This window comes from Haliaeetus albicilla, chromosome 3 (genome assembly GCF_947461875.1).
Source record: "Haliaeetus albicilla chromosome 3, bHalAlb1.1, whole genome shotgun sequence".
Taxonomy (NCBI): domain Eukaryota; kingdom Metazoa; phylum Chordata; class Aves; order Accipitriformes; family Accipitridae; genus Haliaeetus; species Haliaeetus albicilla.
Genome location: NC_091485.1, coordinates 76,226,890 through 76,242,342, shown reverse-complemented (window position 1 = coordinate 76,242,342; position 15,453 = coordinate 76,226,890). Strand labels below are relative to the sequence as shown.

General features: G+C 52.2%; 1 protein-coding gene across 1 annotated transcript in view; it reads left to right on the top strand.

Moving 5' to 3' along the window:
* Positions 1–9,947: 9,947 nt before the first annotated feature.
* The window catches only part of ZC3H3 (zinc finger CCCH-type containing 3), a 179,321-nt gene continuing 173,815 nt past the window's right edge, over positions 9,948–15,453 (top strand). The window contains exons 1-2 of the mRNA XM_069780176.1: positions 9,948–10,062; positions 13,260–14,673. Coding sequence (XP_069636277.1) covers positions 10,017–10,062; positions 13,260–14,673 — 1,460 coding nt within the window. The 5' untranslated portion in view covers positions 9,948–10,016. The remainder of the gene's footprint in view (positions 10,063–13,259; positions 14,674–15,453) is intronic.

Genomic DNA, 15,453 nt, shown 5'->3' with positions numbered 1-15,453 from the left:
GGATCTTGGAGAAAGGAAAATCCAAGGGAGGGAAAAAGACGGCTGAGGGTGACATCTAGAGGAACTCAAGATGGGGACCAGCTTTGTGGGGTGCCCCAGGCCCTGCCACTGGCTGGGGGTACCCTGGGACAGGGATGGGGTTGCCTGGGTGGAAAAGTGGTTGTTTGGCAAAAAAGGGTTAAAGTTAAAGAAAGCGGCTGCTGTGGCTTTAGCTCCTGGCTGTCCCCGCTGCGACGCTGATCGGGGACTGAAGTTGCACGAATGACCAGGACCGGAGTCACTGCTGTTACGAGTTTTGTCCTGCCTCAAATATATGGGAAGAAAGAGGCTGGGGACTGCAGTGGGGGAAAAGAAACACAGCTGGAGAGAGGGGGGAAGGCAGCAGGGGACAGGGCTTGGTGTCACAGCCCCTGTTTTGTCCCTTTGATGGGTGCTGGATGGGCAAAGACAGTGCTACAGGGCAAATGCTTTGTGCGGGGGTTTTAGGGGAGGCAGGGGTGCGAGGTGGGACCAAGGGTGCAGGGGGTGGGCAGGGGCTTCCTCCCCAGCCCCACACTTTGGGGGTTTGGACCAGGAGGGCATCTTGTGGTGCTGGGGCTCTGAGACTCCTGGAGCATATCGGGGTCCCGGTGATGGAGGCTCAGCAGAACCAGGGCTTGCCACCGGCCCTTGTGGGAGAGAGGACACAGGATCTGCTGTGAGTGGGGAGCTGTGCAGGCTGTTTCAGGCCTAAAATACCTGAAAAATCATTTTACTCATTACATATGGGACATGTTTAGAGTTGGTTTCAGCCCTCCAAAATCCTTAGTCCTTCCCCAGAGGCTGCCAAGATCCTCCTGGCTTGCAGGTTCACTCTATGGTGGTGGCACCTATGGACCCACTGGAAACCACTGGGGTCCCCAGCGTCATGGCATGGGGTTTGTCAAAACATCTTGATGCTCACACATATGAGGGCCTGCAAATTAAAGCAGTTTATACCTTCACCCCTCCCAAAATACAATGGTGGGACTGGTACTTTGGAGCAAAGCACCGTCTCTCCGGGTTTTGCTGGTGCTCTCTCCAGTTGCCTCTGCAGGGACAGAAATTTTGGCAGCCCTGGCAGGACTTGACCCATGCAAACCTCATGAAGTTCAACAAGGCCAAGTGCAGGGTCCTGCACCTGGGTTGGGGCAACCCCCCTCGTCCATACTGACTGGGGGATGGATGGATTGAGAGCAGCCCTGTGGAGAAGGACTTGGGGGTACTGGTGGATGAAAAATGGGATGTGAGCTGGTAATGTGCACTTACAGCCCAGAAAGCCAATTGTCTCCTGGGCTGCATCTAAACCAGCGTGACCAGCAGGTCCAGGGAGGGGATTCTCCCCCTCTACGCTGCTCTGGTGAGACCCCCCTGGAGCACTGCGTCCAGCTCTGGGGTCCCCAGCACAAGACACATGGAGCTGTTGGAGTGGGTCCAGAGCAGGGCCACAAAAAGTGATCAGAGGGCTGGAACACCTCTCCCATGAAGAAGGGCTGAGAGAGTTGGGGTTGTTCAGCCTGGAGAAGGCTGCAGGGAGACCATATTGTGGTCTTTAAATATATAAAGGGGGTTCATAAGGGAGATGAAGAGAGGCTTTTTACCAGTGCCTCAAAAGGTAAGACAAGGGGCAATTGTTTTAAACTGAAAGAGGGTAGGTTTAGATAGGACGTAAGCAAGAAATTCTTTACGATGAGGGTGGTGAGAGGTTGCCCAGAGAAGCTGTGGATGTTCCATCACTGGAATTGTTCAGAGTCAGGTTAGACGGGGCTTTGAGCAACCTGGTCTAGTGGGAGATGTCCGTGTCCATGGCAGGGGGGTTGGACTAAGTGACCTTCAATGGTCCTTTCCAACCCAAACCATTCTGGGATTCTGGGATTCTATGCCTGCAATGGGGCTGGATGTCCAGGGAGCAGCTTTGCACCACCTGGCAGTGGCTCACTGAGGATTGGGCATTTAGGCTTTTATCCCCATGAAGGTTGGTCCCACACTAAGTGTTTTGGCTGATTGGAGAGCAGGGCGAGGTCTCCATCTTTGCACTGGCTGACTGCAAAACTCCCCTTTCCCAAAGAATTAGGGGACATATGGGGTGAAAATGAGATCCTGAAGAGTTTGGTTTTTTCTTTCTTTATCCATGAATTAACTTCTGTTTTCCCCCTTCTCTGGAGCAGAATAAGCTTTTGTTTAAGGCAATAAGCTGCAGAGATACTGGCTTCTTGTGTTTATGTTTTCCATTTCCAGGCAAATCCCATTTCAGAGCCCCCTGAACATGAGTCTGGGAACTGAACATCCCAACCGCAGCGAGCCGCGGTGGACTGAGGATCAGAATAGAAGATTGTTTTTACACAGGGGATTTAACAGCCTGGGTTTGGCTTCTGATGTCCATCCAAAGCATGCGGGTGGAGAAGGAATGCTCTGTTTTCAGTCTGCAGTGGAGTCACTGTTTTAATTTTAGCTTCTCCAGAGCAAAGCTGTAAGCAAGCCTTTACCAAAGCAAAGCCTATGGAGGCTGGAAGGGGCAGAGGAACTGGAGCCTCTGGAGCCGTGGCACACAGGGGTACTGGGGTGTCCCGCTCCCGCCCCCCCCCCCAGTGGTGATGCCGAGCACCCAAAATCCATGTGTCCCTCTTAAAAACACTGATGTGACTCATCTGTGCAGGTCAGAGGAGGTGTTGGGACATCGTGTGGCTGCCGGTGCTGACACCAGGAGGGCAGAGCTGAGCTCAAGGAAGAGCCATGAATGCACCAAAAGGACCTTCATTTTGCAAGAGCAAAGCTCCATCAAGTGGTGCCAATAAACCCCCACCAAAACACAGAGGAGCTTCAGCGGGTGCAATTTATGTGTATGGCAGGAAAAACTGATCCCAGGAGAAATCAAGCAAGTTTAATTTCCTCTGTGGCTTTCCATGGTTGATAGTTACTGCTGGACGTGAGCATCAGCCTCTGCTTTGCTCGCAGCTCACTGATGTCCCAGTGGGTTGGTGCTGCCCGCAGAGCTCCAAAGCCCCTTTTGGGAGAGCAGCCAGGTCAAAATGAACCCAAAAAGGTTTCAAAATTTCACCACCTTCTTCCTAAGGATCCTTTCCTCTCTGCAAGGGCTTGCAAAGAAATAGACGTTGCTGCTTTTCCTTCAACAGCTGCTGTAAGATCCAGCAAATGCCCCTGCTCAGTCACTAACTCGCAACTCAGTATTTGTTGAGAACAGTTTGCTTCCCCTTTCCTTGGCGGTATTGTGAAATTCCCGAAACCTCATTGCGCTGAAAGGATTTGCAAATGTTTTTTTAGCAATGAACCCCTGAGCGGCAGGTTGTGGAACGTGGGAATGTTGCAACGGCAGCCGGTGTCGCAATGGCACTGGCCAAGGACAAGCACAGATCCCTGGCTGGGTGTGCTCTCCATCCAAGCTCCACCAAGCAATGCTGGTCAGCATTGCCGGCTGAACAGGCAAACCATATTTCCAACGCAAACATTTACAGTTGTCAATGTATGGATTTCTTTCATAACCTTTCCAAGCAGGGAAAAATCCAATGCCCAAGTGCTTGGGGAACAAAGTCTTTCCCCCTTCACAACTGAAGCTGGACTGATACGAATTTTTTCATGTGAACAAATATTTATGGAGATGCTGCCACGGTCTCATGCCAGCTTGGTTGTACCCCTTGGAAATGAGGCACTCACTCACTGCAAGGGAAACAGCCATGGAAACCAGGAGCTGGTGGAGTCCCATGAGTCAGTGTGGTCACAGACACCTCCTTGTTCAGTAAAGGAAAATGCATTTTGCTTGTGGGGTGTCATCAGCCCTTGTCCCCTGCCCCACAGAGCAGAGGGCTTGGGGTGTCGTTGGATTAATTGAGGTGTAGCTGCTCTTGCTGCTTAGAAAGGTTTATGGTTCGTGGTTGGTCCTTGCTGCCTCCAGGCAAGCTCAAACCATCCCAATTTTAGCGGGTGAACACTGAGGAGAAAAAAGAGGCTTTGCTCTCTCTCCCCACTTTAAATATCTTGGAAAACAATTGCCTTGAGTGGGAATGACAGTGATGTGGAAGTGTGCAGATCATCGCTCTAATTTCTCCCCTTCCCCAAATCCATGTATTTAGGTCTGCATGCAGCTCGTGCACCAGTAGCGAGACTGCAGGCAAGGAAGAGGGCAAAAAAATAATCATCGCAGCAGAAAACTAGTGCCCACTTGATAAATGACAGTGGCTTTTCCTTTAGGATCGTGCAGCAGTTTCTTTTCCTGTTACTGACATTTTCCTCTCTGTTTTCCATCTAACCCAAGGGAGATCTCCTTCCCTTGAGCCCGTGCTCCTGAGTCCTGCTATTATCAGCAAAAATGCAATTCTACAGTTTGTTTGCCCTTGGGAAGCACTTTTTTCCCCTCAAGTTAAAATAGGAAAAACTTTTTGGAGAAGTAACTTTCTTCAGCGGTAAATAGCCACTGAGCTCCTCTTGCAGCTGGAGGCTGAGCATGTCTGGGGGTTGCTGTACGAGCAGTGCTCTCGCTCCAAATTGCAGCAGCACGCAGAGCTGAAGACGACGTCAGGAAGGGCTGAGACTGATAAGCTGATACTCCAAACGGGTTAAAAACAGAAATGAGACACAAAAAGGCACAAAATAAGCTCCTGGATGGTGAGCCTGAGAGGAAATACTGCCCAACTGCTTGACCATGGGCAAGGTGGTTTATTTGCATGCATTTGCATCTATGTCAGGTCTCCACTGCACGGCAGGGTTACAGGGCTGCAGGATGCAGGGTGCAATCTCATTGGCAGGGGGTTGGACTAGATGACCTTCAAAAATCCCTTCCAACCCAAACCATTCTGTGATTTATTGATTCTTGCTTGAATAGATCTTCCTTTTCCTGCAACATTGCCTTCTTCCTCTGACATGTTTGCAGAGAGCAGCCGTATCATCTCTTGGTGTGCAAGACTAAGAAAACTCAGCTGTTTTGGGCACCTCTAGTGAGAGGCTCTCCATTCCCTGGAGTATCTCAGCAACCGTTCCCTACACCTCTTCCAGTCTGAATTTATTTATCTAACACAGCCATGGCATTGTGCACACCATTGCAAGTTAGTTTTCACCACTATCTTGTACAATGGTGTTACTTATTCCTCGTCTCTAATGGAACCTGTCCTACAATCCTCTCTGCGGTCAATTTTCTCCCCCCCCTTTTTTTTTAATTCTTTGTATTGCTTGAGTCTAGCCAGCAAGCTGCTGCTGCTACTAAAATTATCTCCTCTGCCTGCTGCTTGGCCCGTGTCACGCCTCCTCCTGAAGCTTTGCATCGGCTCCTGGTCTCCTTCCACAGCAAATTCAGATGCTGCATCTTCCTCCTAAGTGCCTGCACAGCTTCCACCAGCTCCCCTGGCTGGGTGAGCCCCTGCCACCTGAGCAATGCATTTCACAGAAACAGGCATCTGGACAGCCATGAGACTGGTCCAAGTGGGAGGCAGAGATATGTCAGCAGCTGGAGCTTGGATTTGGGTCTTCTTTCTAAATCAGTGGCTTTCATCTTGCGATCAGCTGGACTCAGAGCTGTGGGCGTTATGAAACAGCGTGGGTTTGTGCTTGGGTGAGAGCAGTACAGGTCCATGCTATGGCCTAGAAAGGAGGTCCCTGTGCTGTTCTCCTCCCATGGTCCTCTGTCCCATCGTTTGGACTCCTGAGACTGCATGGTGAATCTTATTAGCAATGAGGTTAAGCTGAAAAATAAACAAGGAGAAGGAGAAGGAGAAGGAGACGGAGAAGGAGTTGTTCTGCAGCCAGATCACATCCCATAAGTCCATGCCATGGCTGTACAAGTGCTGGTGCTGGTGCAGGAGGGAACTGGGAACTCAGCTGAGGATGCTTTTCTTCACGATGCTTCAGCAAAAGGATGCAGGACACAACCACTGATGTTGGGACTGCACATGCAAGATGCCAGGGAGCTGACAAGACTGTAAAAACAGAGGTCAAAAACAAGCTGAGGAGGACACCTAAATCAGAGCCCCCAGCAGGGTTCTGCACCTATCAAGCACCCCAGGAACACTCTTACCTTAAAGCTTCCCATCTTCCTCGGGTAACCTCTTCTCTGGATAGCTGGAAAATTCTTCCTGAGCTGCAGGAAATCTTCTTTGCTGCAAATTAAGCTAATGCCTCCTTTACTACCAGCAGCGAACATCAAGCACACTCGATTAGATATCTATTTCTAATATTATTTCCCGTCTCTTTTTTAATCAAAACCTGAAAATCTTTCAGCTTTTCTTTATAGGTGATTTTTTTAAACTTTTACTCTTGATTTTTCCCTTCTGTCTGGATTCTCACCAATTTTTCTACATTTTTATTGACATGTCTTCCTCAAAGCTTGATGCAATACTCCAGCTGAGACTCAGAGGTGCCCCCAGAGAGAATAATCACTCTGCTGTCCTATTCACGATGCTCCTGCAAATGGATTCCAGGCAGTGCTGAGTGTTTTAGGCAAAGCAGGAGGATCCAGGAATCCTAGGAGATCCCTGTGCCTTTGTAAACCCACTTGTGGGAGCAGGTGGCAGAAACACCAGTGCCTCCCACTCACCCTGTCATCAGGTCTCTGCAATCTGCTAGTGCAGCGCTTAACGAAGTTTGGTGTTTTAGCTTGTCTCAGCAAGTTTATGGAAAGCCATCGAGAGACTCTAGACTAAACCAAAGCTGATGAGGCCATGATTTCAAGTGTGTGAGCAGCTTAATTCGGTCCTATTGCATGCTTGTCACTGGATCTGCAGTTCGGGTGGTGTTTAAGGCCATTAGAGAATTAGCACCATGTTTATTCTGGGCTGAATGAGACAATTTAATTTCTCTTAAATGTGCTACCCTCCCTGCGGCTTTTTCTCACATGCAGACACCCTGCCAGTGCAGCGTCAAAAACCTACACTTGCTTTTTACTGTTTTTTTAATTAGACTTACAAACAAGTGTCGTACAAGTGTAGTGCTATGAACAAAGAACAAGTGCCATGAATTCCTGTAGCTTTCAGATGTGTTGCTTGTAATGGGCATTGAGTGGTGAGGTGGCTGAATGGCTAGTGCTTTCTCACAGTGTGCTGAAAAGAAAAAAAAGAGTTTATTTGAGTGATGCAGCACCCTTGTCTCTCTGCCCTCTGCATGCATCTCAGGGGAGATATGTGCAAGTACTGCATGCCCCGATGCAGGATGCTCCTTTCTGTTCCCTGGAGAAGATCCAGTTCATGGCTAAAATGGTGTCCCTGCTCCTCTGGATGCCCCCACCCCACCAAAGCTGCTCTTGTGGGGAGGACCCGAGGAAACCCCAAGGAGCATCAGAGGAGGATCCCAAGTGGCCCAAGACCCTCCAGCACTGCCTTGCCCCATGCTTTCCTTTTTCTAGTTACATATTTTGGTGTAGATTGGCAAAACAGGGCCCACTGCTTTTAGCTCACTCTTTCCTGAGGTTGGGTTTTGTGGGAGTGGTGGATACATAGCTTCCCTATGTTAAAAATTAGCTTTTCCTCTGCATGTGTTGAATTAATTTTAATTCAGAGCAGCCCGTTCTAGCTCATTTATGCAAGCCACTCAAATCCTTGTGCCAGCACAAGGGAGGGAACAAGCAGCTGGGAGCGGAGGAGGCTTCTTTTGGCAGAAGTGCCAATTTCTGCCAGTTTAAAGCAGTTATGAAATTCTGGGTGGGGCTTCGTGATCGATTGAAGCTGGTCTGAGGCAACCCAAAGGGAGGAGATCTGCCACCTCTGCCTGCCTGGTCCCCAGCCTCTTCCCATACATGCAGGACTTTGCAACAAGAGAGGCTGCAGGATTTTTCTGCAGTCTTGGGGCTTCAGGGAAGGCTAATAAGGGCCAGGCTCCCCGACTGCTTTGTATTTTGAAGCCTTTGCTACCATCTGCACAAAGTGGTTTATTCCTGCAGGCTGGCTCTTCCCCATATTCCACCGCGGAACTGCTTTAAAAGGCCACTAAACACGCTGTAAATAATTTACTAAATCTACCTTTCTGAGCAGGCAAATCTTGGGCTTGCCCCAGGGACATTATTTGATCAGAGCTGGGACAGGCAGAACTCCCTAACTGCGACGGGAAGCAAGATATCCCAAGGGACAGCTTCTGTTTTACATGATTTGAGGTTGATGATCAGTTGCTTTTATAAAGTTCCCATCATGGGAGTGTACAGAAGGAAATAGCATTGTGCTGGTACAGCTACTTGGCTCGGCTTTTTTTCTCCAAATTGTTTAAAAAATAATTTCAATCTGTTTTTTTATCTCCCTTGCAGACTTGAGGTTCTGTTACAGCTTTATTTAAAGTTATGGGTTTTATTCCCTTAGGGAAGAAGGAAATTTTTCAGAAAACAAACTCCTTAAGGATAATGTCCATATAAATGACATTCTTCTCTGTTTGTGCTCTTAATTGCATGGATACACTTTGTGGATACTCCTGATTTATACTGGTAACACAGGGCCAGCTGACTTTCAGGTTGGGACACGTTCTCTGAGGGTACAGTTCAGGTCAAAAAAAGTGTTTTTAGGGGACAGGGACTGGGACCAGACCTAAGAAAACTGCCTTCTGCTCTCAATTTGCCCCTGGTTTCTGGGAGGAATTGAGAAATGGTGAGGAATGTGAACTGCTCTGAGAGCTGCCCATGAAAAGTGTTACAAAATGTGACTTGCAGAGCCACTCACCCCCTTTTCTTGCTTAATTAGAAGGTGCAAACTCCTGTGCCCAGACGATGTCTCAACATTACCCCGACTGCAGCAGCTATTTTGCTCTGCTGCTGCTGAAGCCTTACTGGCACATCTAACGCACAACAAAGCCTTTAAATGAGGGACCAAACTTGCCCGTTCTTGCAGGAAGCTGAAAACATCTATGATTTCCTTCATTACCACAAGTAACCTTTGCAGCTTCGGGACTAGCTCTCCTGCAAAACATTTTAAACAATCACAGCCGCAGTATGAGAAATAAGGACTTTGCAAGGCTGATGTGTGAAATTAAAGTGTTCTTTCTGGAGATGGTCCTATGGGGTCACCAGGAAATCCTCCCCCTCATGCCTGCAGGCGCAGGGTGGGGTGGTGGCGGGCTGTGGGCAGACACCAGTGATGGGAGAAGGCAGAGATGGGCAGGGGGTCGCTGGCTGGGCAGGGGACAGGGGATGGGGAGAGCTGGACCAGGCTGGGATGGGGACAGGGGACAGCTGGCATAGCCCAGGCTGGAGACAGGGAATGGGGACAGCCCAACCAGGCTGCGCTGGGGACAGAGGATGGCTGGATGAGGCTGGGCATGGGACAGAAGATGGGGACAGCTGGGCCAGGCTGGGATGGGGACAGGAGATGGGGACAGCTGGAACCAGGCTGGGATGGGGACAGGGGACAGCTGGACCAGGCTGGGATGGGGAAAGGAGATGGGGAGAGCTGGACCAGGCTGAGATGGGGACGGGAGATGGGGACAGCTGGACCAGGCTGGGATGGGAACAGGGGACAGCTGGACCAGGCTGGGATGGGGACGGGAGATGGGGACAGCTGGACCAGGCTGAGATGGGGACAGGGGACAGCTGGACCAGGCTGAGGTGGGGACGGGAGATGGGGACAGCTGGGCCAAGCTGGGATGGGGAGAGCTGGACCAGGCTGGGATGGGGACGGGAGATGGGGAGAGCTGGACCAGGCTGGGATGGGGACAGGGGACAGCTGGTATAGCCCAGGCTGGAGACAGTGGCTGGGGACAGCCACACGGGGTCGGGTTGAGGACGGGAAATGGGAACAGCCGGACCAGGCTGGGCAGGGGACGGAGGAACCAGAGCCGAAGCCGGAGGGACCGAGCCGGGCACAGAACCCAAACCCGCCTCAGGCCCCGGCCGGGCCGCGCTTAAGGCCGCGGCCGCCTCCGTTGCTAAGCGACGGGCCGCGCGGCGGCGGGCGCCACGTGACGCGGCGGGCGCCACGTGACTCGGCGGGCGGTGCGCGCGCTCACGTGACGCGGCCTTCAACGGCCGGCGCTGAGGTGATGACGCCGCGGGTGCGGGGCGGTGCGGGAGCGCTGCGGGGATGGAGGAGAGGGAGCGGCTGTGGCGGCAGATCCGCCTGCTACAGGGTACGGCCGGGACGGGGCCGGGGCCGGGGCGGGAAGGGAAGGGAAGGGAAGGGAATGAAGGGGGGGCGGGCGGGCGGCTGGCTGCTATGAGGGGAGTCCGGCTGGGGGGGGGCGGACGGGCTGTGAGGGGACCCTGGAGGCCGAGGGGGGAGGGGCGAGCTGTGAGGGGACCCCAGAGTCTGGGGGGGGTGAGGGAAGGGCGGTGAGGGGGACCCCAGAATCCGGGAGGGGGGTGGGCAGGCTGTGAGGGGGACCCTAGAGTCTGGGAGGGGGGAAGGGCGAGCTGTAAGGGGACCCCAGAGTCTGGGGGGGGAGGGGAGGAGAGGGCGGTGAGGGGGACCCCAGAGTTGATGGGTGGGGGTGGGACGGACTGTGAGGGGACCCCAGAGTCCGGGACAGGGAAGGGCGAGCTGTGAGGGGACCCCAGAGTCCAGGGGGCATGGGGAGAGCGGTGAGGGGGACCCCAGAGTCTGGGGGGGGAGGGGAGGGCGGTGAGGGGGACCCCAGAATCCTGGAGGGGGATGGGCAGGCTGTGAGGGGGACCCCAGAGTTGGGGAGGGGGATGGGCGAGCTGTGAGGGGACCCCAGAGTCTGGGGAGGGAGGGACGGACTGTGAGGGGACCCCAGAGTCTGGGGGGGGAGGGGAGAGCGGTGAGGGGGACCCCAGAGTCTGGGGGGGGGAGGGGAGGGTGGTGAGGGGACCCCAGAGTCCGGGAGGGGAAGGGGAGGGTGGTGAAGGGGACCCCAGAGTCCGGGAGGAGGATGGGCAAGCTGTGAAGGGGACCTTGGAGTCGGGGGGGGGGGGGAGGAGGGTTTTGAGAGGGATTCTGGGAGTCTGGGGGGGGGGGGAGGGAATAGGGAGGACCCCAGAGGGGGAGGGCTGAGGCCTGGGAAGGGCCCAAGGGGTGGGGGAGGTGGAGGGGACCCAGGACTGCTCAGGAGAAGTGGGGAAGGGAGAGGACCCAGGAGTCTTGGATGGGACGAGACAAGGAAGGAGTAGAGACCAGACAGTGCTGAGGGGGGTTTGGGGGTCCCCACGTTGTTGGGCCCTGCAGGGTCTGTGACCTTCCTGGCTGGGGGAAGGGGGTGTCCCCTGCCCCACAGCCCCTGGGGCTGATGGCTCAGAGGTGGGATGTGCCCCTCGCCCTCTGTCCCTTGACTCCTTGGCATGGTGGAGGAGCGTGGGGGGGATATATTTGCGTGCCCTTTCCTTGCTCTGGTGAGCATCAGCGCTTATTCTTAGCACAAACTCGCTCTATTTATAGACCCCAAGGTAATTTTTCCTCATTAGTAAGGCCACAAACTCTGTTCGGGCCTTGAGGGGGATCTCCTACGTGGGGGGTGTGTGATGAGAGGGAGGAAAACATGGTCCTCGCCTCCTCCAGGAAAGATCTGCTGAGGCTGCTCTTCCAGCAGCTCTGTGACTCCTCGTGTAGGAAAAACTTTTCTATGTTGACACATGCCTAAAATATAAGCCTCAAAAATCCTTTGAGAATCCCTTTTGTTGGAAGAATTTTCTAAACACTGAGGCTTAACAGGCACAGGCCCTCCCTAATTGACATGTATCTATTATCCAAACGACTTGTTAGTAGACCCACGCACTGGGGAGGTGAGGGGGACCCTAGAGTCTGGGGGGGGTGAGGGGAGGGCAGAGGGACATGGTGGTGGTTTGGCAGAGGGATGTTGTCCTGGTTTCAGCTGGGATAGAGTTAATTGTCTTCCTAGTAGCTGGTATAGTGCTATGTTTTTGAGCTAGGTATGAGAAGAATGTTGATAACACACTGATGTTTTCAGTTGTTGCTAAGTAATGTTTAGACGAAGTCAAGGATTTTTCAGCTTCTCGTTCCCAGCCAGCAAGAAGGCTGGAGGGGCACAAGAAGTTGGGAGGGGACACAGCCAGGACAGCTGACCCAAACTGGCCAAAGGGATATTCCATACCATGTGACGTCATGCCCAATATGTAAACTGGGAGGGGTGGGGAGATGGCTGCTTGGGGACTAACTGGGTGTCAGTTGGTGGGTGGTGAGCAATTGCACTGTGCATCATTTGTATATTCCAATTCTTTTATTATTACTGTTGTCATTTTATTAGTGTTATCATTATCATTATTAGTTTCTTCTTTTCTGTTCTATTAAACCGTTCTTATCTCAACCCACGAGTTTTACTTCTTTTCCTGATTTTCTCCCCCATCTCACTGGTTGGGGGGGGAGTGAGTGAGCGGCTGTGTGGTGCTTAGTTGCTGGCTGGGGTTAAACCATGACAGATGTGCAGTGACTCAACAGCGAAGCTGGGGCTGCCTCGGAGCCTCCTTGTTGCTGCTCTGAAGAAGAGCAACAAAGCTGGTGAAGGGTGTAGAGAACAAGTTCTGTGAGGAAGGCTGAGGGAACTGGGGTTGTTTAGCCTGGAGAAAAGGAGGCTGAGGGGAGACTTATCGCTCTCTACAACTACCTGAAAGGAGGTTGTATGGAGGTGTGGGTCAGTCTCTTCTCCCAAGTAACGAATGATAGGACAAGAGGAAATGGCCTCAAGTTGCACCGGGGAGGTTTAGATTGGATATTCGGAACAATTTCTTCACTGAAAGGGTTGTCAAGCACTGGAACAGGCTGCTCAGGGAAGTGGTAGAGTCACCATCCAGGGAGATATTTAAAAGCTGTGTGGATGTGGCACTTAGGGACACATGGTAGACTTGGCAGCGCTAGGGTAATGGTTGGTCCCGGTGATCTTGAAAGATTCTGTGCTTTGTGTTTGTTGCTGGTGGTGGCTCTGCTGGGCTATGTGCACAAGCAGACCCTCAGGGACTGCTCTGAAAAGATATCTGGAAATAAAATTAGGAGTTTTAAAAAATTAGGCTCCAAACCCAATAATTCAAGCATCTGTTTTGGCACATAAAAAAGATCGTAAAGGGGCAAAAGGTGGCTGACAGCACTAGTGCAGTGTGTTAAGGGTCTGTTGGTAAGTCTGTGGTTTAGACCTGCATTGAGCTGTCCTGCGAAATCGCTTTTGTTACTGACTTTCATGAGGATTGAGGGAGATATTTGCTTTAAGTTTTTCCTTCCAGCACTCATTATCTGAAATATGGCCTGTGCGAGTCTGCATGGAGCGATAGTCCTCACTGCAGCGTGAGGAAAACCAATACTGTGATGCTGTCAAACTCCTGTGGGACTGCTGATTAACAGATGCCGTCTTCTTCTCTTTAGGTCTCATAAATGATCATAAAAACACACATGGGGACGCGCCGCGACCGCTGCCATCCGCACCACCGAGGTGGAACAACCCCCGCCAGCCCGCCTTCAGCAGGAGGGGGACGTTTTCAACCAGATATCCCCAGCAGGCTCCCAGGGATTTCCAGCCGCACCAGGGTCATTCCTGGAGGAAAAAATATTCCCTCGTCAACCGGCCGCCGGGATCGGTGTGTGATGTTGGAAGCAGTGGAAGTGCCAGCACGTCTCAGGCTTTTGAAAGCCATGGGGAGAGCCAGGCCCCTGAGCCACCAGAATTGTCCCCAGAGAGACATGTGGACTTAACCACAGATGGTAATATAGTTGTGGGGATCCAGCTGCCAGAGAGGGCTGGCCCGTTTGTAGATATGAAAGGTTTTGCTGATGTGGGTTCTTACTGTGAGTTTTCTGGGCTCAAAACGGTGGTCACTGCTCCTGGTGACAGTAAAAATGTGCAGAAATCACTGTACGCAAGCCGAAATGAAGAGAGAAGACCCTCTCTCTCCGTTTCATTTAGTTCATCTCACCGGTTTGTGAGTTCAGCATACGTGAGCGTGTCAGATAAGCCTAGAATGGTGCATCTGGCCGGTGATGTGGCCAGGAGCTCCCCTTCCTCCTGCGGAAGCACCAGTGAAAGTGCTGTGACGCTGAAATCGGAGCCACAGCAGCCTTCGGTGTTGCCAGATCATGAGCTGGCTCGGCACTTGGTACGGAGGAAGGCAGAACCGCCAGCTCCAGGGCAGCCTAGTTGTGAGCAAGTCAGGGATGCTTTCGGAGAGCCGAAGCTTCTTGGAAATGGTGAGACATGCTCTAGACCTGCGCAGGCTGCGACTTTGGTGGTCGGGATGACCAGTCCAGCAAAGAGCGGGTTTTCTGTAGTTCCCAAAGCTGCCGGTCTCCAAAGAGCTGCCTCAACATCCACCTCCAGCAAAGCTCCGAAGTTCAGGAAAACTAACTACACGTGGGTTGCAAACCCTGGTAAATGCTCTCGTCCTGTGAAGAGATGGGTGAGCCCTAGAGCTTCTGAAAGTGCCAAGAAGGTTGCTGGTGGGGCGGACAGAGGTGCTAAACTATCCCCAAAAGCAGACTTGGGAGCAAAGCTGAAGAAATCAGGATTGCAGCCCAAACTGGGTGTTTCTCCCAGCAAGTATAAGTGGAAAGCCTCCAGCCTGCAGACCTTGCCTTCCACCTCCAAGTCAGCATTCAGGTGGCAATCTGAGGATCAGAAAAAGCCTCCAACCCCCAACCTCCCTCGAGCCAACACCGCCCCACCGACTCTGAGTGCTGTGTCTGTTGGTCTCAGTGGGGTGAAGTCCTCCTTTGTCGATGCCGCGCTGTCCAGTTATAAAGTGAAGAGTCGGACAAAAATCATCAAGAGAAAAGGAAGCTCGGGGTAAGTTGCTGGTCATCTTTGGAGTGGTGTCATTGCACTGGTTGTATTTTGTGTCCATTGGCTTCACATAAGTTGTGGCTATACGTGAAATTCCAACAAGGGCTGTTGTATACTGGAGGGTATATTTGCTTTTCTCTTTCCAAGTGCGGTGACTTTGTTCTGTCTGGAGGCATCCCGCTTTCCAGGGTTCGAAGGCCTTGGGTTTTAATTGTCTGTGTAACTCTGACTTTAACCTTTGAAACAGAGCTGGGTTTTCTTCTCATCTCCTATCCCTGTTCTCCAAAGACTTTGCTGCAGCATGTAGGAGACTCCTCCCTGACCTGAATAACAGACTAATATTCAAAGGGAAGGAAATAGCTGTCTTGATTTATTTTCAGACTCCCATAACCTTGTTGCATTGGGGGCTGGGCAGAGGAGGAAAAGCGGCTTGAATTGCCGTATTGTGTGTGGTCTGTCCCTGTAAAGCATTGTGCAGACCCTGGGATGGAGCAGGGATGGGAGGTGAGCTCTGCATGCTGGTAAGAAGTGCTGTCCGTGATGCTCTGCTGGTACTTCCCTCCCTTGGGTGCCATCCTTTTGTGCCATCCACCGTTGTAGCCCAAAGCATCCTCCCTGAAGGCTCTTGCTCTTCCTTCTCCTTGTCAAGTCGCTGACAGATCTGTGGCTGTTGTAGCTACCTTGGGAGAACGTGCCGTGCCAGACCAGCAGATAATCCTGGGGTCTTGTGGAGCAAGTTCTCCCCCTGGCTATGTGTGACAGACAGGGACAGAGTACAATGGG